The 26,280-nt window shown below is 40.6% G+C and overlaps 2 protein-coding genes and 1 long non-coding RNA gene across 5 annotated transcripts in view; 2 read left to right on the plus strand and 1 right to left on the minus strand.

The window, feature by feature from the left end:
* The first annotated feature begins 1,428 nt into the window (after positions 1–1,428).
* Positions 1,429–2,290, plus strand: LOC307031926. Its single transcript, XR_013806111.1, has 2 exons — positions 1,429–1,507; positions 1,626–2,290. It is a non-coding gene; the product is annotated as an uncharacterized lncRNA (long non-coding RNA).
* Positions 2,291–2,349: 59 nt separating this feature from the next.
* Positions 2,350–6,134, minus strand: f9a (coagulation factor IXa). The gene is made up of 8 exons (XM_079669518.1): positions 5,975–6,134; positions 5,560–5,747; positions 5,448–5,472; positions 5,242–5,355; positions 4,503–4,637; positions 4,096–4,415; positions 3,860–3,980; positions 2,350–3,244 (listed from the first exon to the last, which is right to left on the minus strand). Exons 1-8 carry the CDS (start codon positions 6,078–6,080, stop codon positions 2,640–2,642), a joined length of 1,614 nt encoding a protein of 537 aa, XP_079525644.1. The 5' UTR covers positions 6,081–6,134; the 3' UTR covers positions 2,350–2,639.
* A 9,701-nt stretch (positions 6,135–15,835) lies between these two features.
* The window catches only part of fgf13a (fibroblast growth factor 13a), an 82,816-nt gene continuing 72,371 nt past the window's right edge, over positions 15,836–26,280 (plus strand). For 2 of the 3 annotated variants that reach the window (XM_079670263.1, XM_079670266.1), the window contains exons 1-2: positions 16,730–17,267; positions 17,551–17,713. In XM_079670263.1, coding sequence (XP_079526389.1) covers positions 17,665–17,713 — 49 coding nt within the window. In that variant the 5' untranslated portion in view covers positions 16,730–17,267; positions 17,551–17,664. Of the gene's footprint in view, positions 16,088–16,729; positions 17,268–17,550; positions 17,714–26,280 lie in introns of those variants that run through there. The other variant, XM_079670264.1, reaches the window with a different exon arrangement.

Here is a 26,280-nt window from a genome sequence, read left to right on the forward strand (position 1 = left end):
ACTGATAGCAAGCTGCGGTAAACCTTTCACTGAGGGAGAGTTTGTCAAGAAATGTCTGAATATTGTCGTGGAGGAGGTGTGTCCCGAGAAGAAAGATGTTTTTAATGCCGTGAGTCTGTCTTCGAGTACAATCACCAGACGCGTTGAAGAAATTGGGGGTAATGTATATGCCCAGCTGCAGCAGAAGACAAAAGAATTTGACTTTTTTTCATTAGCACTTGATGAGAGCACGGACGTGCAAGACACAGCGCAGCTTCTTATTTTTATTCGTGGAGTTAGCGCACATTTTGACATGTGCGAGGAGCTGGCAGCCCTCCAAAGTCTGAAAGGCACTACGACGGGGGAGGATATTTTCGGCAAAGTATGTCAAACCATCGAAGAGTTGGATCTGGACTGGGCAAAGCTTGCCAGCATCACGACTGACGGGGCTCTGAGTATGGTGGGCGCGACTCGGGGTCTGATAGGACGCATGAACCGGGAGATGGAAGAGCGGGGTCTCACCGCCCCGCTACAAGTGCACTGCCTAATTCACCAGCAAGCACTGTGCTGCAAAGTGTTGAAGTGGGATTCTGTCATGAAGGTGGTGGTATCATGCATAAACTTCATCAGAGCAAATGGACTTAAACACAGGCAGTTCCAACAATTCCTGTCTGACCTGGAGTCTGTGCACGGAGATGTATTATACTACACAGAGATCCGATGGCTGAGCCGCGGCAGAGTTTTGAGGCGTTTTTACGAGCTGCTACCTGAAATTAACGCATTTCTTCATTCAAAAGGCAAAGCGGTCCCAGAGCTGATCGACCCAGAATGGAAATGGCACCTCGCATTTTTTACAGACGTGACAGAACTGCTGAACGGCCTTAACTTGCAGCTACAAGGCCAGGGGAAACTCATTTGCGACATGTATTCCCACATAAAAGCATTTGAGGTGAAACAAGCGCTGCTTTTGGAGCAAGTGAAAAAGCACAACTTCACCCATCTCCCTGCTACCCAAAAGCTTTCTGCAGAGAAACCAGCGGTCCCGTTCCCAGCTGAAAAGTGTGTGGAAGCACTAGAAATGCTGAAGGCGGAGTTCGGTGTGCGATTCCGTGAACTACATGTTCATGCAAAAGAAATCCGTCTTTTCCAGAACCCCTTTGTTGCCGACATCGATGAAGCCCAGCCTTCTTATCAGTTTGAGCTGGCCGAGTTACAGAGCTGTGATGTTCTGAAAGACTCATTCAAGCCCACCAGTCTCATTGACTTCTATGCCGCCCTCCCTCAAGACACGTACCCTAACATAAAAAAACACGCAATGAAGATGTCCACAGTTTTTGGCAGCACGTATATCTGCGAGCAAACCTTTTCACGCATGAAACACCTGAAAACTCAGAGGAGATCAAGATTGACAGATGAACATCTGCATCAGTGTTTGAGACTGGCTGTGAATAGAATGGAACCTGACATTGAACTTCTCACCAGCCAGATGCAGGCCCACAGTTCACACTGATGAACATACAGTACATAGGTAAGCTCACTATAAAAAATCCATCTCCACAACCATACTTGTATTGAAATGTATTGTGCTGTGTAGGTGCTGTATCACTTAGTTTGGTTTCTCAGCCTGCTTGCTTTGTGTTTTTCAGGGGGAAGTTGATGAGAGAGAGCAAACACTGGTGTCTACTAGGCTATAATACTGGAACTTACACAACTGGACTATAAGGAAAGAACACAAGAACTTTGAGAGACTGCTCATATGAGTCATTTAAGAGATTTTGCTGTGACAACTGAAGCTGAACTTTTACCAAGATTGTGCACAGCACAATAGAAGCATTGTTTCTGTGAAGAACCCAGAGAGGGTTATTTGGGTATTCATAATACTGTTATTACATATTTCCTGACTTTTTTTCTGTGAAGAACCCAGAGAGGGTTATTTGGGTATTCATAATACTGTTATTACATATTTCCTGACTCTTTTTCTGTGAAGAACCCAGAGAGGGTTATTTGGGTATTATTGATTTCATAATACTGTTATTACATATTTCCTGACTTTTTTTCTGTGAAGAACCCAGAGAGGGTTATTTGATTTTTATTGATTTCATAAATAGTGTTATTATATATTTCCTGAGTTAAATTTTTCTGTGAAGAACACAGAGGGGGTTATTTGATCTCAGAAAGGGTTATTCATATTTGCTTATGTGTGGCTTTTTGGAAAACAATAAATTCTTACATTTAGGCACCACTGCGATCGTCACACTTTTTCTGTTACAAACTGACCCGGCCCCCCATCAGAGAAGGGAAAAGTTATGTGGCCCTCACTGGAAAAAGTTTGGGGACCCCTGCTGTAAACAATGCATTACAGGCATGCCATACATTTGATGTTATTTATTTCACAATATTTGTTATCCAATATCGAATAACATAGAAAATCACGTAAGTATCTTTCAAATGTTTGTAAAAGTACACATATAGCATCATTTTCTTTACCTGGGTATTCCTTATCATGGTTTTGTATGAAATTGGCACGGTGGATTTTAATGGCTCTTCAGTCAATGTAAATTATGTATGAATGCCTTTAGTTATCAAACTAATATCGTGTGCAAAACATTAGAAAGCAAAAAGAGATTTTAACATTTGTTTACCATTCATATTCTTGAAATCTATAATTCATCAATTTCAGGGTCAGGGTCTTCCACATCACTGGCCAGACTGTGTTTAGTTATCCCCATCACATGGTTGATCCAGCGGTAGTAAAGGGACACCCGGGTGTACACACCATATTTCCCCTGCTTTGCACATTCATCCCCCCAGCTCACAATGCCCGTGAGGAACCATGTGTCGTGCATACTGTTAGTGTGGGGCCCTCCACTGTCCCCCTGACAGGAGTCTTTGGCCTCGTCGTAGTATCCGGCGCAGAACATGAAGCGAGTGATCCTGGCGCTGCTGCTGCGCTTACACTCCGTCCGGCCTGTGAAGGGAACCTGGACCTTCTGCAAAGTGTCCGCCGTTAACCCGAGGAAGCGGATCCGGCCCCAGCCGCTCACCGTGGCCGGGGTAGACCCCTTCACCAGGGCCTCAGTGAAGGCCTTCGGCCCGATGCAGATGGGTCGGACTGTTGTGGAGAAGCTGATGGGGTTTTTGAGGTACAGCAGGGCGATGTCGTGGTTATACAAGCTTAGAGTGCTATTATATCTGGGATGCACGTGCTGCTCCAACACGTCATAATCCTGCTCCGTGCCCTCTTTGATGTTGATGTTATGCTCTCCTGCAGGTAGAGACATTACAGATATCAGTGGATAGATTAACTCTATAAAATAAAACATGCAGTGGATGTCTCAAAGCAGAAGGGATCATACATTTCCCTTGGAAGTGTGATAAATAACATTACATTAAGATGAAATTATTTCAAGGACTACGCACATGCTGTAAAGCTTTACTCTTGGGCTTTCACCATGATTATTTGGTATGGTTATAGTATTAAGTGTCTTTGTTATAAATGATCAAATAAATCCAACAATCGTTTGCTTGATTTATCCATCAATCATTTGGTACATGCATGTACATTTCATAGTAGAAAAATAGGACTGGTACAAAAAAAAGTCATACAGTATATTGACATTTTTCTTTGGACTACCAACCGTCCAAAATCCTCAGATATGTTGTCAAATATTGCAGAAGACAAGCAGCAACTCCTTACAACTCAGAAACTAGAAGCAGAGATCTCTTGTCTTTTTTGCTTAAATTAAAAATGAATCAACTATCAAAATAGACAACTTGTTAATGAACATATCAATGAATTGACACGTCATTTTAACTCTTCACAGAGATCCTGCCTCCGGCCTGAGCGGAGGTGAGACTTGTCGGTGGTTGTGATTCTTACCTACTCTGATGAAGAAGGAGCGTTCTGCCTCCATCAGGCAATGAGCAGCAGTGATAACCCATTGATCGCTGAGGATGGAGCCCCCACAGAATAAATGACCAGAACGCTCTACCAAGGCTACCTGAACAAAAAGCAAGACAATCGCTGAGAATAAGAAAGTGAATAGAGCTGCTGTTCTGTCTCCCTTGTGTACCAAAGCTTTACGTGCCAGATATGCTTGAACTTCTGAACAATACCTGCCATGGGATCTCGCCTGGGATAACCGCTTTGCCTCCCACAATGCGTTTAATAGGTATGGGTGGCTCCTCTTCAGGGGCCTCAGCATCACGGAAAACCCACCAGGGCAATTTCACTCGGGAGTTGATTTTTACAGAGTTATTTGTAGAGGGAGAAGTCGCCGGGGTACTGGCTGGAGTTGACGGAGGGGATGCAGTAGTGGAGATGATGGTCGGAGCTGTGGTGTTCTGCAGGCTGTCATTCCCATGGCCGAACAGAGAGCGAGAGAGTACTACTGCACTCACCTCCGTCAGGGCAGTTCTGCCACATGGAAACTCCACTAGTGAGAAAGGAGGAGTCGCATCGTTGAATTTAAAAGTCATTATTATGATATTTAGAAGAGACATAATCAGAGACACATCGATACCTTCTGCTTCACAGTTAACTCCGTCCTGCAGCAGCCTGTATCCTCTCACACACGAGCATTTTGCTCCAACGGGTCTCATTGATTCACAGAAGTGCATACAGTCTCCGTTGTTCACATCACACCTTTTTGATATAGCTGAGGAGAAAACATGCGTTATTCATTCAAACCCATCCTCTTAGTACATATATACAATGACATGTTGATGCCATACTGTGTACGTGTTGTTTTGTGTGAATACTTTTTTGCACAGAACGAGGGCTACGTATTTTGTTCAACATCTTTTACATTGAAAAAGAAAGAGAAGATATCTTTTGACGTCCATCATCGACCGAAGAAATCATTAATACAAGCACAACTTGTTTTAATGTCCACGTCTCATACCTATTGTAAGACAGACTTTATATTGTGAACCTATCCTTTAAGGACACCTTCAACACTGTCAAATACAAGTGTGACTTAGGAAATGGCAGCCACTTCACAGAGGGCACTTTGACAGCTGTTTTTTAAATATCCATAAAGACAAACAATCTAATTTTGGAACCTAAAACCTGAATGATGCTGGATGCAAGCTTTTGATTGAATTTAGAAACAAAAGGAGGGTAAAATAGGCATCTGGCTGTTTATCCTGTGAGACTGAGATCTGATTTGATTTGATTTTCGTACTCTTTGGATCATATAACATAAAAATCTAATTTCTTTTGACTAGATTTTTTTATTGAGCGTCTGATCTTTCACTTACCGATCTCACACCTACTGCCAGTGAAGCCAGACGGACACGTGCAGGTGTAGAAGCCCAGGTGGTCTGTGCACGACCCTTGGTTCAGACATGGGCTTGATTTACACTGATTGCCATCTGAAGAAAAACCCAGACATTTGACTTTAGTACAGCAAGGTTTAAAGGTTAGAAAGAGAAGCATCTTTGGAGGCTGATGTCGGATGTCTTACCTATATATCCAGCCCAGAACTCCATCTAAAATACAGAGTAAAGTCTATGGTGAGTAAAGCAAGGAATGCCAAGCGTATGTATAATAAAAAACAAATATAAATAAATACCCACTGTCTTGTCATCGTTCTCAAAGACCTCCCTGGCCTCTTCCAGGTCACAAACTTCCTCTATACACTCTTTCTCCAGGTCGCCTTCCTGGAACTCCTCAAACACACCAGTGTTGTAGCGTTTGTGTCTCCGCAGAACGTTGTCAGCTGCCTGACCGGACAGGAACACAGGGCCCGAGGCGGGAGCTGGGGCTAAAGTAAGTAAAACAAAAATGTAAATATTAGCAGTCTCTAAAAACTGTCTTCATCTCATACGCCACAACAACAAATATGTAAAGTATTGATACTCTGTATTGATTTAGATTTATTTTTCTACCTAGCACAGGTATTGACAACACTCCAAAAGTAAGACAAACATCTAAGATAAACCTCAAGAGAGAAATTATTTATGAGCACCACAAAGATGAAGTATAAAATACCTCCATATCCCAGCTGAAAGTCCAAAAGCAGGCAACACAAGACAGACAAAGAAACGAGTGCCATTCCAAACTGCTGTGGTGTCCTCACACAAACGCACACAACCATCACTCCAAAGTACAGCGCTGTGTTTGCTCATGTAGGCTCACAATTAGTTGAATGTTAGAAAAACGTCCTGACTGTCTGGAAGTTCCAGTGTCAACATCCACATGCACTGAGTTTTGTAAATAAACCAACAGTGGGGACATCAGAATAGAGGATTAACATATTGAGACAAATAAAAAAATGTCCAGGAACAATATTTTTATTTTATTTCTTTAAACCCACCCCAATATATAATGATCTATTTGACGGTTTGTAAACGTTTTTTTTTTATTGATTTTTTTTTGTATCGTTATTGTTGTGCCATACATCTTTAATGTCAATTATTGTGATGTGTGATTAAGACATATTAATCAAATGATTGATAATTATTGTGAAATGACATTAAACTAAATTAACTATATAAGTTAATTGATGCTTTTATTGATAAATAAAGCTTTTCTTCATTTTGTTTGTGCCATAATAAAATGCACTTTTGACTTTTGACCACAAGATGGCGAACATACTGTACACCTCAGTCACCCAAATTACACACACATCGTGGAGGGTTATGGGATCACGTACGCCATTCTTCATCACTGTAGCACAGAGACAGCTCTCAGTCTAAGTACAAAAAAAAACAATAACATGAACATATCAAAGGAATGACTATATTTGAAAAGCAACTTCTACAATTAGACGAAGGGAAGCCACACAATGTGTGTATATTATAAATTAAATATTGAGTTAGGCTGGCTAAAGTTTTAGTATTATTTATATTTTACCTAGATTTTACATCTATTGAACAGGTTAAGAGCAAACAACCACAAAGTATGTATGACAAACAGGACAATTCAACATAAAGGCAGTATAAAAAGGTAAAAAGTACAGATCAATACTTTCATGTGTTTACATCTAGAATATCATTTCTCCAATCGATAACCAAGACAATGCCGCAGTGGTCATATGAAACCTCTGTTGCTCCAGCCAGTTAAGATTTAACTCCGGTGTCATTCTGTGTTCTGGCGTAGAAGATGCAACCCATCTCTGGCTATGAAATCCCCCCAGAGGGAGTCCAAAGTCTTCTCGAGTGTTGGCATCTATCTATTATCCATTTATATTTAATTGAATCGTTCAGAGGCTGAATAATTAATTCGCTTTAGTAATTAACACTGTCTGCTCAATACACGAGCTTCTCAATCCTTTCCAGCCAGGAGGAGTAAAGTAAGGTTTTGATATGTGTTCCAACTACAGTCCAAAACATTTCTATAGTTACACTTTGCCCTTGCTGAGTCATATTTCTAAAAGTAACTCTGTAACTAACTTAGAGTAGGTGTAGACAATTGACTGGGCTCGCTATAGTTTGTAGCTACAGGAGAAAAATAGCAACACATTTTTTGCTATTTCCGTAGCGCTGAGGTAATGAATTGTGATCTCAGTACACTAACAAAACTGGACGGTGTGGATGCATGGATGGATAGATGGAAGTAAAATAGTCTGCGACTGACTATTGATTGATGAAGATCTCCCTGACATCTCTGTCTTCACGCTTTCTTTGGCAGCTCCGCAGCTGGGGAGTGTGTGTCAGCTCCAATTAGATTAGTCACTACAGTGGGGGATCGAGTCAGGGCCTCCCAGATAATAAAAACTCTGATGCTTGCTCAGTGCTATTGATTGTTACCGCGCAGTATCTCCTGGGCTGCAGGCAGACCTCTGTCTTTCACCGGGGACTCAGTGTCATTTACAGAAGGCTTATGTTTGGCGCTGGTAAAAACCTTTCTTCTGTTGCTGTGGAGCAAAAATGTTTGCACAGCTCAAACAAGAGCAGCATGATTTGGGAAAATCTGTACAACGACAGATACGCAGTAATATTTTAATGTCTTTTTAGTCAATCTTGTGATATTAAAGAGGCACAATCTATGATCTGAATATAACCACAAAAGGATAAATGCACTACCAAAAATACATCAATCTTTTATCACTTTCAAGTTGATGGAGCTTTGAATGTTATAATCTAACACTAAAAATATCCAAATATAAAAAAAGAAGTGTCTAATGTTTTCGATGCTGTGAAGGGCTAATCAGTCAGGCCTGCATTTTGAATTATAATTAGATGACAACTCACAACAGGGAAGATTTTTCATCAAAGTAAAGGCTGTGTCAATCAGGGCTTACTCTGCCTGAATGAAACTCTTTCTCCCAAAATGACCTTGCATCTATACTCATTACAGAGACTCGATTTATTTTGGCAGCAGCTCTCGGACACTGTGTTGTCTTGATCTAATCACACTAATAAAGATGTCTGTTGTCCGAATGATCCCTGATTGGATTATATGTTCTGCTAATAAGTGCGAGTACATTACTCTAGTACTAGTCTCTCGTCATTTGACCTTGCTTATCACTCTCAGCCCTTTCTTACTCATAAGACCCAGAAACAACTAGAACTCATGCCTTAATTCACTGACAAATCTCTCATATGTCCAATGATCACAACTGAAACTCAAGGAGAAAAAGCTTACAACTGTGGAACCAGTAGTCTTTAGATATCAGATGTGCTCCCTCTAACTCTGTTTTTAAATCTAAGCTAAATATGTATTTGATCAAATTACCTTTTAGGCCCAATAGTTCTTTAAAATGTTTAACGTCTATAATTCTAAATCTGAAATTGGCTGTGTATTGTTGTCATTGGTTTGTCTCTATTTCTACTTTTCACTTTAGATTTCAATGTTATTTCTTTTTCTTGTACTATACTTTGGATACCTTAAACTGTGTTTAAATGTGCTGTAGAAATTCAATTGACATACTTACTGTCACGATTCTTGTGTTGTGTCACGTTTTTAGTTTTGTGTGTCTGGTAGTGGGTGTTTTGCTGTTCTCCTTGTCATGTTTTCCTCCCTGTGTATTGTCTGGTGTTTCTCCCTGTGTTTTCCTCTCTGTCGTTAGTTTCCCTGGTGTGTCTAATTTCATTTTTTTGTTATTCATATTGCTGTATTTTGGAAAAATAAAGTATCTTACCAATACTTTACCTCTGTCTCCCGGGTCGTGCAATTGGGTCCTATATCCTAAGTGCCTGAATTCGTAACACTTACTCACTATAGAAAATTGTCTATCTCACCAAGTGTTGGTGGGTTTGTAAAAAGTGACATTTGACTACAGAAAGACAACAGAGAAGATATTCATGTTTTATCGTGGGATAACATGAGCTCAGAGCGTCTTTAGACCAACATGTAAGTGTCAATATTCTTTGAGGGCTTATCTATATATAGATGCAAAGAAAACCTGTACTCGTGTTCGGTGACATGTTAGCACTCTGTCAATCTAGGTTGGTTTATGAACGCCTGTTTTTCCTCTGAGACGGTTTTGGATAACATCCCACTGGCAGGTTGAGGAAGATGAGCAGCTGTCAGGAACATTACAGGAACAGGAGTGAGCGGTAGGACTTTGTATTTGTCGCAGACTGTGTTTGCTTCTGAAGTGAGAACAGCATACCATCAGGAGCAGGCAAATGAAATGTTGGTTTTATGGGAAATCCTCAAGAGACACCTTGCAATGTCACCCACTGGAAACATATTATTAGACAGAGAGATGGTGTAATTAAATGATACTATTTACTCGGAATCAAACAAATAATCAAGCTGAAAAAAACCGGAGGAAGTTCATTTAGACAGAAGACATTTTTTTTTTAAATGGTTTATTATTCTGAGGAATTTGCTTCCTTGCCAAGAGCTGAATAGGAAGATTGATAACACTCTCATGTCCGTGAAACTAAGCTTAGCTTAATATAAACCCAGTAACCAGAGGAAACAGCTGGCTTGTCTCTCTCATAGGGACAATTATCCAGACTACCTCTAAAGCTCACAGAATAACACATTACATCGTGTTTGTTTCCAATGCAAAAGTGAAAAATTACAGTTTATGATTTTAGGAAGGGTTAAATATTTGACAAATGCTTATAGTGATGACAGGACTAGTCCAGCTTTTTCCCGTTTCTTGTCTTGGTTGTAAACTAAGCCTACCATCCCCTAGCTGTACCATTGTATAGTATCATGTTATTTACAATGTTTTATTACAGAAGAGTTATTTCTATCTTTTTGCAAGAACTTGAAGGAACCTCTCTAAATGTTAGAATATTCCTTCAAAGGAAGCAGAAGTGACTAATCCGTCTGAACACATATGCTACATCCATGCTCTAAAGGCAGTTGGTCTTTCTTCTTGGTGATGTACAGCTTTTAAACACTGTCCAACATTACAACCTTGGGCAGGAGCTTACTGTGCTAGTAAAAAAAAATGTAATATCTTTTTGATAGTCAAAGACTGAATCTAATCTTGTGTTTCGGGGCATTTCTCACTCCACTTCAGTCTTGTGAGTTTACATATCCGTGGGGAGCTTCTATGATGTGAGCTGTAAAAAGAAGCACCACAGGCCTCAAAGCACTACTCTCCTCTATCACCCCCTCTGGATAAAGTCATTGACATTAATGTGATATTTGAGAGAGCCTCGCTTCGTTAATTAGTACAGTCATTTCTGTAATTTGAAAGCCTGATGTTTCACTAGCAATCCCCCGCTTGCCCACATGCATTCCCACCAAGCCAAACACTCTGCAGCTCATCAATTGGCTTGATATTTTGCAGAAGACAAGAGAGGTAGATTTCAGATTTACAGGCTCATAACTCCCATCACAGTCCAATCATCTTAAACACTAGAAGCCAACGGACGAAATCATGCCAGGAAACATACTGTTTTACGAACTGTATTGGCTACTTTCATGATGCAATTTTAGATATGCTGGAAATAAAATGTTGTTTGGGGCATTTAACATGTTATATCTGATATAATAACTTTTCCCTTCCAATAATGATTGCATAAGAAAGTTATTAAATAAGGTGAGGGTACTGTATCTAGGTTACTGACCCAGTTATGCTTGGTCTAGTTTAAAGGTTTAGCTACATTTGCAAAAGCATCATTTATGGGTGCATGTTTATGAGTCCAAAATGGTTTCTCTTAAAGTAACTACATGTCAATGTGTGGGCTGATTGAGAATAATTAAGATGCTTATCCAGTGCCTGGTTTTGCAAAAGTATATGTACTAACTCTCACCGATAGTGACCCAGAAACAAAGTACTATTATGAGTTCCTAAGAAATGAGAGCTCCAGTCCACCCCTTGTCCTGTGAGCCGTGATGCAGCCGAGCTGACAGACGCTGCCAGCTCGAGATGTTCAGCCACCGTTAATGAAAAGTGGAGCTCTCATCCCTCCTGGTGAGAACGCGCTTACTGTTTTCTTGCTAAATGTCAAAAATGGTTTGGCAAAAATCAGCATTAGACAGAGCCAATGAGGTGGAAATGGCTCAAATAAATGTTTCATTATAATAAGCCAAGGCCAACTTTGCAGAGTAAAACATGCAAGTAACTCGCCTGCTAGTGGACTGATGAAGGTTTAATCACCAGGGGCAGAGTCTCAGCTGCACCAAAGACATGTAGACCATTGTGCCCTATGAGGAAATACACCCTGAGTCTGTGACATGAAAGATATAAAAATGCAATCTGGAGAGCTGCCAAGTTCATTATGTGGTGTAGTAAAGGGAGACATGAGAGAAATATGACATACTGTCACACCTTTCAACCCTGACCTCTTTAGCTTTGAAATAACTTGCTAACCCCATGGTGACCTCTGGAAGTGAGGTCAGTGCTCCTGGGTTGTGTGAGGCTCCGAGATTAATGAGCAGGTGAAACAGTCCTGCAAATAGTGTTTGATGAAATCAATTACTTTTATGTGCGAGGCTTTGACACACACACATAAAGAAGTGTTCACAAATGCGCAAACATTTGTATGGCCTTCATTTTCAGTCCTTGGCTTTAATCAAGCATTTGCTGCTATTATCCAATATACTCATTTACGGTAAGAACCTCATAACAACTTCCAAAGTTACTGAGTAAATAGATGTTCGTATAGCATCCAAAAATGCACAATGTGCTTAATGAATCTATCCTTATAAATAAACCTGTAATGCTCTCCTAGGAGTGTCCCGAACACACGTAGTGATTTATGTAACTTTAGGCACATTTTGATTGCGTGACACAATATTGTTGTTGGATTGTGATAAATCCCATCCATATTACACAAACCACAGACACACAATCTACAAACACTCCTCGGCCTCAGCTTGTGTCCGCCGTCATCAGCAGCTTGAAGCAGAACCAGCCGGATCACCTTATCAGCCACACTCAGAGCTTGTATCAGCTAACACCGACAAACAGAGGCAGATGAGCAACCGGTGCACAGTCTGTCCCAAAGAATGATTTTTTTAGGACTGATCTCTTCTTTCACCCATAATGGCTTCTTCTTGATTTGGGTGATTCTATAGCCAAGTTACAAATAAAGCATCTCATTCTCTATCGGTTCACTCAGTCAGTCCTCCGGCAGCTGATTTACAAGTCAGTGTTGAGTGGCCATTATCCTTGTGATTGGAAATAGATTTTTGAACTAACTGAATGTCTAGTAATTAAAACCATGACATGGTCTATAAAATATATGGTCGTATGAGGGTGTGTAAAGATTTTATAGACGTTTATGTTCAACGTCTTCAAAATCTGATGCAAATCAAATCAAGAGCTCTTCGCAAAAAGCTCAACAAGTTTAATTTCCTCCGAGAAATCCTGCTCTTTGATATGATACAAGTTAGGGTTAGTTTGATGGTTGATAAATAAAAATAACATTGCTGTTTGAATCACATGTTTTATAAATATTAAAAGAAAGCACATCACCTGGAGTAAACCCCTGCACACTCCATGACATCATACTGCCCTGAGTGATTGTTGTGAACAGGAAAAATCCTAATATCTTGCATAAATACTGCTAACAGAAATGACAAATAACACACACTATGATCTTAGTGATGGAAATGATTCCTGGCTAATGTACACAAGTTATATATGTTTGCTGCCAAGACAACACTTCCTCATAAACACTACCAATCAATAGACACAAAACACAATTCAAAGATTTTCAATACATCATCAGTGCATTTGGAGGACATCTGCAGATGCATGCGCTTGGATTCGACAAAACAACTGAAGTGTACCTTTCAGAATACAATTTCATGCAAGTCAATATAAATCATCATGTTTTAAAAGGCGTGTGCAGTAGATCCTTAAGAACCTTGTAGAATATTTGTTGATTTTACATGATTATGTAACCCAGAGTGGGTAGGCACCATACACAACATTACTTACAGTAACATGCCTCTCAGACAGTTGAATACATGTTTTATAAGGTGATGATGCATTCTAGCAGAAATCCTGCAATCAGCAAACAAGAAAAATGAATCAGGGTTTTTGTGTGTCCTTGGTGGTCATAGCCTGTGATGTGACATCAGAGGTGACAGAGTGTGAGTCAGGAGTTTGTGTGTGCCGCAGGGCTTTGCTCTGAACACGCCGGGCTGAACGTGGTTCTGAACAGAGAAGCCATGCTGCAAAGGTCATGGGGGGCCACAGGCCATGGACACAGAGGGAACACAACCCCCAATGACATTCACACTCTTTCTAACCCACTCATTCCTACCATACATGCGTTTGAGTCAGAGCTCTATGTCATGTAAACACTATGACGGTTTAAGTGTGGTAAGATTCATGTGTCCTACTGTATGTCAGTCTCAATTTGTATTTGCATATAGTTCAATATGTATCTTGACTGCATAGCCTACCCTTCCTTACTGCTTGTCATAAACTCCAGCAACTTTGTTCCGTTGGTATTTTGCCAGCTCAACAGTTTTTACACTTATTTACATATTATACATATTTTCATTTCATATTGAATGTATCCTTCAAAACCGTCCTATTTGGTTTTAGCAAAAACACCACCATTTATTTGGGTTATGTTAGTTTTGCCAAACTGATATTTGATCATTGTCAAATTAAGGATAAGATATTCAAAATGCACTCAAAATGTTCTGGTTGAGACTACTCAAAAACGTGTTATACATATAATAATGAAAATAAGATATTTTTCATTAATTACTACACATTTTTCTTGAAATAAGGCGGATTATTTATTTAATGTGTTTATGATTATACATTTATTTATATAGCCCAATAATATACATTTGACATGTGTCTCTTTAGAGTGGGGGCTTCTTTAGAGTTTGTACAGAATAGGGCAGCTTCTGTTCACATCGGATAAGGAAAAACTCCCACAATTAATGGGAAAGAAACAGAAGAAACCTCTTGGAGATCAACAGAGGAGGGATCCCTCTCCAAGGAAGGTCATACCTGCAATACAATAGGTGTTGTGTGTATACATTAAAAAAGTTATGCATTAACAACGTATACAATCCAAATGCTAGAAATATATAAATCTATATATAAGAAGAAGATGAAAATGATCCAGGCGGATGTCAACAATCCTCCGGCTACCAACAAAGAAGTAGTAAGGTGTGTGTGGAGCACATCAACAGGCACAGCCATTGTGTTTCAGTGTGATGATGCTAGTTTTTCCTTAAAGACGACATCCTCTCATTGTCCCCCCTCACCTTTCTTCCAGTGTTACCTCTTGACCCCTGAGCTACTCGGGGTCAGATCCTATCGATTTAACGTTGTGAGGATTTGCGGTACCTCCTTCTCCTTTTTTATGTTTGTTTGTCTATCTGTTTGTCTGTCTTCCTGGCTGGGCGTGGTTGACCTACTTTCCGTTTTTCACCAACTCACCTCCGCTCCTGTTTCTCATCATCACTGATTACCACCACTCACCTGCTGCTGCTTAAAACCCCGGTTCGATCATCAGACTTCGCCAGTTCTTCGTATACTCACAGTGGTAAACTCCAGTTCCGGCTGACTAGATTTTCTAGTACTTTTGTATACTCTTCCTGTTGGATTTTTTCGTATGCTAATCCTGTTTTGTTTTTTGCCTGTTCCAGAAACTCCACATTCCATTCCGTCCTGCCTGCCACGTCCAGCCCAACCTCCGTCTCAGCCCTGCTCCACGTTCTCCCCACTCTGTTCAGAGTTTGCTTTGTCCCCTGCCTGGTTTTTGTGGACTTATTAAATCCAGTCTTTTTGACACTTCACCTAAGTCTCCGTCCCAGTGTTCTTGCATAGCGGGTTCTAGTTTTGTGTCTCTTTACGAGGAGCCTAACAAACGTCTTCTTGATTCTGGTCTGGTGCGAACATAGCCTCTGCTCACATAAATAATAACTGAGCACCTGCTCACTGACAGTGACTGTAAATGATGAGTAAAATCTCTTGATTTAAGAAAAAGTAATAAATCAATACATTTAATAAAGAGCTAAATGAGCCAAGCACTCTAAACAGGGGGGACTAAAACAGCTGCTGAGCGTTTTAATGGGCTTTAAATTAAGATTTAATAAAAAATGAACAGGCACATGGACATCGATTCAGCTGTCTCCCTAAATTCATTATGGCAACAACCACCGGGGGAAAAAAATGAATAGTTCTAAAACTGTAAATGTCAAAAGCCATAAAAACAAAGAACAGTTTTAGGTGTACAAGAGATTGAAGACTATCAAGATAACACAAATCAATAAAGTGCGTATGTACATACTTTTATACCATACACACCATACTGTGTACTTATAAATGTACTTCAAGGTTGTTCAATTTAAATGTGTGATTTGACCATTTGAGGCAAAGCAGATCATTGAAACAGGCCCCAGTGTGCCTTAGATGTCTCTGGAAGATTTGAGCATGCCAAGAAAGTTTAAAAGGAGTCCTGTTTCTTCTAAAAATAGCAACTATATAGATCTTGTAACCCTCAACCTGCCACTGCTAACAGACCTGCTCCCAGACATGAGACAAATAGCTGGCAAAAATCAGACTGGGATTGGACTGGGACTTCTGAGTGACAGCTGAAATAAATAATAATTCAAATTTGTTGTATTATAGAAACCAGAAAAGGGAATGAGGAGTCCTGAAAACCATTTGGATTACTGATTTCAGACAATTTTATCAGGACGGCTTGATGCGAGTAAAAGTGAAGGATGAGGAGCAACTTTTAGCCATCGTTTCGACCAGTTTTAAAGGTAAGGAAAGACCATTTATTATGTAAACGGTTCACTGTGAAGTTTATGGATAATTAATGGCAAACAGCGCATTGTTCTTGGAAAATAAAAACATATTTTGTTTACTTTCACATTTCTTAAATTAATTGTCACTAAAATTAAGCTTTGAGGACAGATATTATAAAACCTGTACAAATAAATTACACACATTTTACATGGCAAAATACCACAAGGGATGATTCTGAAAATCTGTGTTGTAAGTGGGGTGAACCAACCAGCCCAACAAATCAACAGAACTGTTTGCAGCAGGAGAGTCTTTGCTGCTTTCTATTTCACTATTTGAACCTCTGTTAATATTATGAAATATGAAGTCCTGGATGATTTTGAACAAAATGAAACACAATTGCAAGTTTCCTTGTTTTTACCGTCTAATACATCCATTTGTAGGCTTATCTTACCTAAAGAAAAAATGAAAATGAATTAACTTCTGTTTTTCTATTTTATACTTCTATCATCCTGTTGTTTGTTTCAACCATAGACTGGTTTCAACACAGTTAATGCATGTCATGATGTCAAAGAAAACCCCAGCGATCATCTTAGAGGTAAATGTGCAAGCTGTATGTGAATGGGATGACGCATAGCTCCGCAAACGCAACTGATTGAGAGCAACAGAGAGATGGTGAGCGACATGCAGCGCAGACTCCTGCTTTAATTCTTCACCGCATCGACAGCTCCGCGATCACACTGACAGCAATTACGAAGGGGGGTTGTTTTCATCTCAGTGGTGCTACTGAAGTAAAAAAAAAACAAATGTCCACGGTGTGAACTGGCGCTATAACGTGGGGGGCTCTCACGTTGTGTATCCTGTTGATCCTGGCTGCCGCGCGTTCAGAGGAGCACAGCTCGTCAATAGGAAAAGCCTCAGACAGGAGAACCTGGTCGCTCCAACTAGACTGGATAATAATTCTCCCTCAGGGGTTGTTCGTCAGTGTTTTGACCTCTATTTTTTCCCTTTTTCAACATTGATTGAAAGACCTGTGGAGGAAAGACAACCTGCGATTAATTTCTCAGCTTTTTGCGCCTCTCCTTTGTCCCAGTAGAGCAGGTCGTGATTTTTGTATGCAACATAACGGGATTCGCGGTGGGAGCATTTCCTTTCATCAATGTGCATTGATGTAGCAGAAAACGTGGAGGAGATAAGGTAGGTTTACGCGTGGTTGTAAGACACTGCTGCTGAAAGATACACACGGCATGCTGGTCCTTGGTGTTTATTGAAACCATATGGGCTCTTTGTCGTTTGTGTGTTTATATATCATCAATAGTTTCGACTGATATCCAATTACTATGCAGATTCAATAACACCTTGCTTCTTGAGAAGCTCCCACGGTCCATTGTCTCTTGATATGGCCCTGCTTTAACACCAACACGCTGCTGCACTTCTGTTATGACTGGAACATTTCTGATGAATGTTTATCTCTCCACAGAAACCTTATCTCAGCACCTGGAACCTGTGGTAAGGATTTCATTGAGGACAGTCAGCAATTAAAGGGATTTCGATTCCTGTCTAAATCGGGAATTACACATCCAAACTGGGATCTATGAGCGGAAAAGTGGCGAAGCCTAAAGAAGACAAGGATGCCTCCAAGGGTAAGACGTGAGCCTTTCCTTGCAATGACTGCTTTGCCCCCTTAATCACAGGTTTTAACGCGACCGTGCACCCAATGGTGCCCAACACGGTGCTCCAACCACCTTTTGAGGCTAGACTAAAAACAAAAGCAGCCACTGGATGGGGAGTCTGCCATCCCCAGCTCCCTCCCTGTGGATGTTGCTGTTTGAGCAGTCGCTACCGTAGGCCTACACGCTGCACGGTGTGTCTCTGAGATCACATGCTTTCTTTGCATTGACTTGGTGATCTTCGTAAACAGAGGCAATTAGGCAGAGCGAAGATCTAATATGTTGCAGACCGGCAGTCTACACAGGGTCACATATTGAGATTATAATGATGTTTACATTACGAGTAAACATTATTACGCTGATATGATGACAGTGATGTCTCATTGTGTCACTGGCATCCTGTTTAGATGTCCCTTTGTGTGGCTCGCTCGCACCTTTATCCGCATACTGACTCGCACATTCTCGTCACATCTGCACGATCTTGACGCGCGGAGCCTTTTTTGGCCTCGTAGCCTTAGCTTATGACCCATGGCGTTAAATATCAGCCCCTTCCCCTCTCAGAAAAAAAAAGATGTAAACTGCTTCGCCATTGCCATGGACACGGAGCGGAGACCGGGTTGCCAGAGAAACCAGGCGGGGACTAATCACTGTAACCACTCCATCTACACCCGGGTGTGCACGACACTTTACGCACCGACACACACATCACTGCTCCTTTGTCTTGCTGCTCGATTCTCTATTAATACATTAGAGAAATAGACAAATGAATGGTTGTTAACAATGACGTGGTTGTATTGCGTCAGTAAATCTATTTGCAACAATCGCAGACTGTCTTTTTAGCCTGTATTGTTATCATTTTCTATAAATATATGTCTGTGCTCAATTATAAACACAGTGTTCCTGGGTGTGTTATCACAACTTACACTACACCTTGGCAGCTTGCCCATTGCAGCCTTCCTATTTATTTTCAGTATAGCAGTTTAATTGGATCCCCTTGTTGTCAGGTCCTGGCTCAGTTTAAGGTGCTCACAACAAATCAATAAAACTAATTGGCTTATGTTGGCGGCACTGCTACAAATTATGACGTAGACCTGTTGTTACTATAAATGTTACATATACATGGTCGCACTATAGTAACCTACTCTAAATATAGCATGTATGCAGAAACTATTCTTTAGTTGTTGATTTATTTACTTACAGCCCAAGCTTAGAAGTTAATTTGTTATGGATGAGTAACTATTAAGATACAACTTGTTATACTTTGTATAGGCTATAATACTGCACTTACTTCATAGTCAGTAGGAATATGTATGATCCACCAATGATCTAGACAAAAAACTATATCAATTTACATAACAACCGTAGTATGATGTTTATCATTTGTGTTAATGATGCATTTACAGTACTTTTACAAGATTCCCTCCCTTAGACCTTTGAATGTTAAATGTGAACGCTTTTTAGGCTCATCTATCCCGATCACTTTAAAAAAACGTTATTAGAATTACTTGGGTGCAGAGCAAACTAAATCTGGTACGGAGCATCCATTTATTTACTGTATAAAGGATTCATGTTTTTAGGGCCGTGTTCAAACAAATGTATATACAACTAACTTGTAAAGCTACAGAAGCATGTCATGCTGACAATACAGTGGGCCAAATAAGCTCAAAATAATTGATTTCAAGATTAACCTCCACCTCAACTTTGCCTCTCATCTCCCACTGGAAATCAATGGCATAAGTGAAAGGCTGACTCATTCAAGCCCTAGGGCAGCAACATTTCTAAAACTCTCGACGAGAGACGAGTTAAAAAAAAAAAAAAAAAAAAGTCTCACCTTTACCAAGAATGCTCAGCAAAGCAGGCTCTAGTTTTATAGATGCACAGCAGATAGCCAAACGCTGGGGTGGCTCTGATGCCTTCCAAACAAAACTAAACTGCAGTTCATTATCTGCATCAGTGAGAGGGTCACATTGGTGCCAGCTGTCCTCCATCAGAGACTCCAATGGCACGAAAGCGGGGAATTGTACAGAGGAGGGGGGGGGGGGATCAGTAGTAACCCTGCCAACGATCGCAACCACCTGTCCCACACATTATTTTATGGAAACTGCCCATTAAAGCCGGAAACACCTGCCATCTCCGCAGCTTTTCTTTTGCATGCTGTTGGCCGACAGGAGCTTCTCCCTGCCCTGCTTATCCAGAACTAAAGAGACACCCCACATTTCCCCTCATCTGCCCTCTTCTCTTTGGGGTCTCGATCCAGTGAGTCTCATCTATCCTTCCTTATTTACCAGGGTGATTAACAATACATTATTGTAAGTAGCCCTTATTACATTAACACTCTGTCTGCAATTTTATGAGGCTTTCAGTTACCCCATTTTAACCTTTCTGAACCTTTGGTACAGCCAAATAAAACTGATAACTGATCCAACATAATCCATAAATGGCAGATCTTGGAAATTGAATGATGGTTCTTTGAGCAAAACATGTATTGCTTGTTAGGATTAGGAGTTAGGATGGATGGTTAAGAAATATCTTCCAGTATGAATTGTGTTAAATTATTATAGTTATGGGGGTCCCAGTTATCACCACAAACTGACGTGCCATTAAAATTGCGTAACTCAGGACTTCAGTTCAGTTCAGTTCAGTTTTGTCACTGTGTAATCTGTTCTTCAGTCCCCTCTAGCTCAGTCATAAAGGCCATAGTCCATGGTGAAGCAGCACATGTGAAAACAGAAAGTATGCAGAGACACAGAGAGAGACATGTTGGGTAGAGGGAGGTAGTGTGTAGCAGAGCTTCAGGATCACCACCGCTGAATCACGTTGTGTTAGTTTCCCCCCGTCCATGTGAAGTTAAGCTGTGAAGACAAAGTGATGTGTCGAATCATGACGTACACATTCTCACAGCTTTACAACTCTCCAGAGCATGAAATACCAACTCTTTGGAGGAGATGCGTTGATGCAACATTGCATCGATTATGCAGACATTTCCACTCTAACTGTCTGGCCATATGACATTAATACAATTCAACCTCACAGCCTAATAGACACCATGAAATGTTCATGATCTGTTTTCAGAACGCCAACTTGTATAGTTTTATGATCACGTTTCATGAATGCATTTCTTGCCGATAGTTCATAAATGCCACGTTCATGTGGGCAAAGAACTTTGACTGCCCTCCTGTCACTCTGCTCACACTTCATTGCAGTGCAGTGCATTGATGGACTACTCCACTCCTGGGTGTGAGTGTCAGCCACTGGATTCATGTCTGCTTCAAATTGCAGATCCCAGCCGAGCAGAAGGCATAAGTCTTGCATATTTGCAGGCAGATTAATTCAGCGCAGGGTCCGCCACAGAACTTAATCAATAGAGGCCCAGAGAGGAGTTCAGAGCTGCTTCGTTAATCACAATGCAGGCAGCCGAGCCCTCCATAACACTGACACTTCCTACAACATCATCAGGAGAACCACGGACCTTCTACAGCGGTGATAACATTCTGTGATCAAAATCTTGTATCTCAGAGAAACTCCTTTCAATAACATGTGGTCAAGTGAGGATTTATTGTGACATAATTGTATATGTACTGTTCGATTTAATCGTCACCTCCAATATAATGTTTGAATTATTCTGCAGTAGTTGAAATGTACAATTAGATTGCTTGTTATTGCATAGTTAGCCTCTGTTTTAGCTGTGACAAGCAGTCATACATTACAGTGTGCATAGATTGACAAGTCCCAGTGATACACACTATAGTGTCTGGTGCCCTCACATGGGTGTGTGTGTGCTCAACGAAGTGCAGGAGATTTTCATGTGGGGGGTCCTCAAGTTTTAATCCCAGGGTTTGGGAAATGACTTAAAAAACCCAGCAAGCTCACAGGATTTCCTGCTTTTTGACAAGGTCAGCAAAAAAAGTTTTCACTCTAAGATACTATGACAACGTTCAATCCAAACAGTGAACCTTTTGGACAGCCACTTGTAACAAAGACCATCATACCAAAGTATATAACGATGCAAACATTTAAAAGTTTACTTGTAGACTTGACTTAGTCATATCCTTTAAGTAAAAAAACACCAATCCATTAAGCAAAATAATGCAATTCAGATTTTTTTAGTCAAAGTCATCATTAAGTATTTATTTGAAAGCAACTTCTATAATCCCACAACATATTGTACTAAAACAATGTTGTTGCATGTACACAGCAGGGTCTGTGAGGACATGTTGTTCTAAAGTATATGTGGTGTCAGGATAGTGGAGTTGTTGCCTGTCAGAAGCTTTCCTGGTAGTGACGCAGATCTGGCCACACTGCCTGGAGGAACCTGATTCGCATCACATCAGAGATCTGCCACTCTCAATCGCTGACTTTCACACTGATCGCTGTTTGGGAATGTTCCGAGTCCTTCTCTAAAACTCCTCTGACAGTTTCGTTTTTGGAGTGACACGGGCGCCCTGTGACTGGTGCATTGGCCTCTGGTTCAGTTTTATTCTCTTGGACATCATAGGAATTAACAGTATCCAGTTTTAGATCAATAAGCAGTGAAAGATATCTACTCACATGCAAAGGCAAAGCACATTTTTTATCCTATTAATTTCTATGACTTTGACATGGAATCAAGCTCTGTTTTACGTCATCACTGCCAGTGTTCTGCCCTTAAAATCTCTAAATACCTGACTGTTCTGCTGCATTAGTCAGCTTTCTGCTTGTAATCCACAGAGCCACATGTCTTCTGAGGTGAATGGCTTTATGATCCGTCCCCTCGATGCCTACTGGGAAATCACATGTCAGCCTCTGCTTTAATTTGCCCTGCCACAGAATCAGTAGAAACATGTCACGGATTCCCTGAACAGCGTTTCCCCCTCCTCAGTGTAGTCACATTAGTCTTTTTTATTCTCATAATTTCTTGCGGTGCTAATACTTATTTTGGTAGACATTAAGTTGCTCATGTCATCTGGCTTCCTCTCTAAATATTTTCACTCAGAGGAACCGAAGGGTTTTAATCCTCGTTTACAAAATGGCCATGAATGTTAAAACATCTGTCTCTCCGCTCAATCTCACTGCTCTCTTGCAAACATGAGAATACACGACCACAGCAGCAGAAGTGGTCATGTGTTAGTGTAATCTCACAAACTGGCCTAAAAATGCGTTTGCAAGTGTGTCGTTGTTACACTGTAGCTGTGAGCAACAATAAAGCCATTCAAACATTGAAGCACAAAACACCATTTTTTAAATAATTGCATGCAACATGTTTTCTTTTTAATTTCTTTCATTAATAATACATTTTAGAGATAATTTATTATGTGCGATGAAGGGAATGTTTTCGCAGCCAAACACTGAGTTGGCACTTACAAATATTTTTTCTCAATAGCCTCGGTTTAGATTTTGAGTACTTTTGGCCCATTTGGCTCATGATAATAATTACATTTCTACACTTAAATTCTGTCATCAAAATAATGGTGCAGCTCAGCAAAAGGTGTGGCATTAGCATCCTACCTGTGGATTTAAGATTACTACAATTTTAGTTTCAGAAATGCACTCTCTGCAACAGTAGTTAATCCCATCCAAAGATAATCCCTTCCCTTGTCATCGTGGTTGTGTGGTTCACCCTGCCCCGGTACCACATGGCCAGGGCACTGAAATATTTCAGAGTGGGATGAATGTTTTTTTCATGGCATAATCAAAACTATGTCAGGAAGGCTTTACACTGGCCTCAGCCACCTACTAACCCTTTCCTATATGTTAATACCTAGAAGCCAAACTGAGGACAGCAATCTGGACGAGGAAGCAGTCGCCATGACCGTTTTTCCAAAGATGGCATCTACAGAAAATAGCCCTTAAGTGTATCTGCTCAGCTTTCCGAGTTGCTCTGAGTAGAGCAGACTGGACGTTTTTCTAGTTTCCTTTCTCACACTCATCACATGAACGAGATGACAAATTGCAAAGTGAATCAATTCGTACCCTTTACCTTTGCCAGGCGTGAGACAATCCAACTCTGAGTGCTAATGGGCTCACCACATGTCAAACACGTTTAGCCCATCAGAGATAAAGAGAAGATCTCATCTGTTCAACTGAGCATGTGACAGCACTGACACATTTGTCTGTAAGAATTCACACCACCCTGAGCTCACTTTCATATTGTGCACAGTATTTGCCACATGCATTTCTAATGGAGCTGAATATCACACCAGTCTTCTTTGTTTATCTCCAAAGAGAATAAGGCACCACTAAAAGTCCTTCAAGAGAATGTCAACACGTTCGCTTCAGACTAGAATACTAGTTTGCTTAACATATACAAACATTGAAGTAAAACCAAACGTAATAGCTGTTGTAGATTGTAAAGGACACAAAGAGGTTAGAGCAGCAAATATAATGTCCTGAGGTCACTGTGCTTGCCATCACTTGTTTTCGTCATCAAAAACGAACTGCACATAGCCTGGTGAGACTGAAGCACCAAAGTGTGGAGGAAAAGATTAAGAGAAGGGTTTTTTATTCAGACCGGCACTGATGAAACAGTCAAAGTCAAGGTCTCTGAATCATGTAGTGTACAAAGGTTTTAGGGCCTGCTGGATTCTATACTTTAAATCAACCTCAGGATTAGTAGTTGCTCTGGACATGGACTAATTAAAGTTGGTGAAAACTATAAAGGGGATTAAAGCGATGTAAGAAAGGGAGGCGATAAGGCTGGACCAATGGTAATCAACAGGAGCCACAGGCTGGAACAGAGCCGGGCTGAGAGACAGCATCTAAGGCCTCTGTAGTATGAGGGCAAATGATTGCCTCTGGTTTGAGCAGAATACAGATCAGTGATTGGCAGGTTCTTAACTTTGAGCAAGGCCGGTGGCTCAGTAGCAACCAGGAAGTCATCAGTACAGCAAACCACAATCTCCCCTGCATACACGCAGAGAATAGTTAACAGAGTTGCCCATGTCTTGCACTTCCTAAATCCTGCAGCTCATTTCACAAACAGGTTCCTAACATCAGCTTGCATCAGTCTCACCTCGGCAGGTCCCACTGCAAAGAAACGTCAATTTGGAAAGCAAAGAGGAAGGCCTGACCTGACCTATTAAAAATAGTTTTCAAAGGGCTAACAATAGCTTGTAATAACATAGCATGAAAACTGATTTGCTATTTGTTGTAACTTATGGATGCCATGTCAAAAACTCCTAACTGTGCTTCTTAGAAACCCCGGAAACTCTTCCTAAACGCTCAGACTATATGTCAGTAAGGTGTGAGGCACCGTGAACAAAAAAGCAGCCAGCAGTTACAGATAATGATGCCCACACGGACAGTGAGGAGTGAGCGGAGCAACCTCGGGTTTAAAGATATAATTGTTCTGCATTTATTTTAACGACATAATGCCAGTGCACCGTGTCGCTAGGCTACTGCTGTTGGCTTACAACTGCATTTACATTTCTGTACATTCTTTGTGTTGCAGATAATACTCTAAGAAAAGCTGTGATGCAAGCCATGTTTCTATAAACCAAAGCTAATCATTCTATGGAATGGCTTGGACTCATTATATGCACTACTGGACACATTCATTTAGGCGTCACAAGAAATGAAGTTGTGTGTGAATGGAAATGTTGACTTAACATGTGTGTTTTTCTAGTCATGTAGTATTTAAATAAATACCACAATCTTTTTTCAACCTCTACCAAATGGGTGTTGTGGCCAAAACTCAATTTTACTAACATGCCAAATTTGCCTGAATCTCCAAAATAAAACACTTTCAAAATGAGCTAAAGCCCAAACAGTTGCATATATTGCATACATATTGCTGCGCTACCTGGTGGTGAGTTGGGTGGATGAGAATTTGTAGTTGTCGTATGGCAGGAGTCGTTAGCCAGAGATAGAGTAAGCAGTTTAAGTCGTGGCTCATTAATTAAGGTCTTGACTCACCTCTACCTTCTCCAAGCTGCGTGCACTCTGGAGGTTAATACTATTGACCATATTGATCTATGGGTCACTCACTCAAAATAGCTTTTTCATAAGAATGAAGGTACGGTCACAGTCTCGAGAGAGAAGGCTGAGGATACAGGAAATAAGAGCTTCCAGGTGTCTTGACTAAAGGGTAGAACAGGTCAACATAAACTAAGCATAGGTGCAAAATAGATCTATAAAGAAGATGGACATACAACAGCTTAAAGACTGTTATGAATATTGCATAGATTAATAAATAGCTGCAGCTACTTTAAAGTCATATATACGTAGTGTATAGATTCAGATCTTTGGACCAGGTTTAATGTCTGGAATGACCAAGGCACTTAGTATCGGCTTCTCTTGAGTTGGAATATGAAAGATGATATATAGCAGAAAGCTATTAGTCCCATTCCTCAGAGAAAGCTCATTCATTCAGCATTGATGAGGACAGAGGATGGATGTAAGGTTAATACATTCAGAGAGATATATTCAACATGAAGAAGATCAAATCAATTCATTTAATAAGACACATGGGTGAAATGACAGTAGTAAATGTCAAAAGAAATGTGGGTGTGGGCCTTTAAACGTGTGTGGTTCATTTTTTGACAAATTTGAGTGTATGAAACTGA

Source organism: Notothenia rossii (genome assembly GCF_949606895.1).
Source record: "Notothenia rossii genome assembly, chromosome: 3".
NCBI lineage: Eukaryota > Metazoa > Chordata > Actinopteri > Perciformes > Nototheniidae > Notothenia > Notothenia rossii.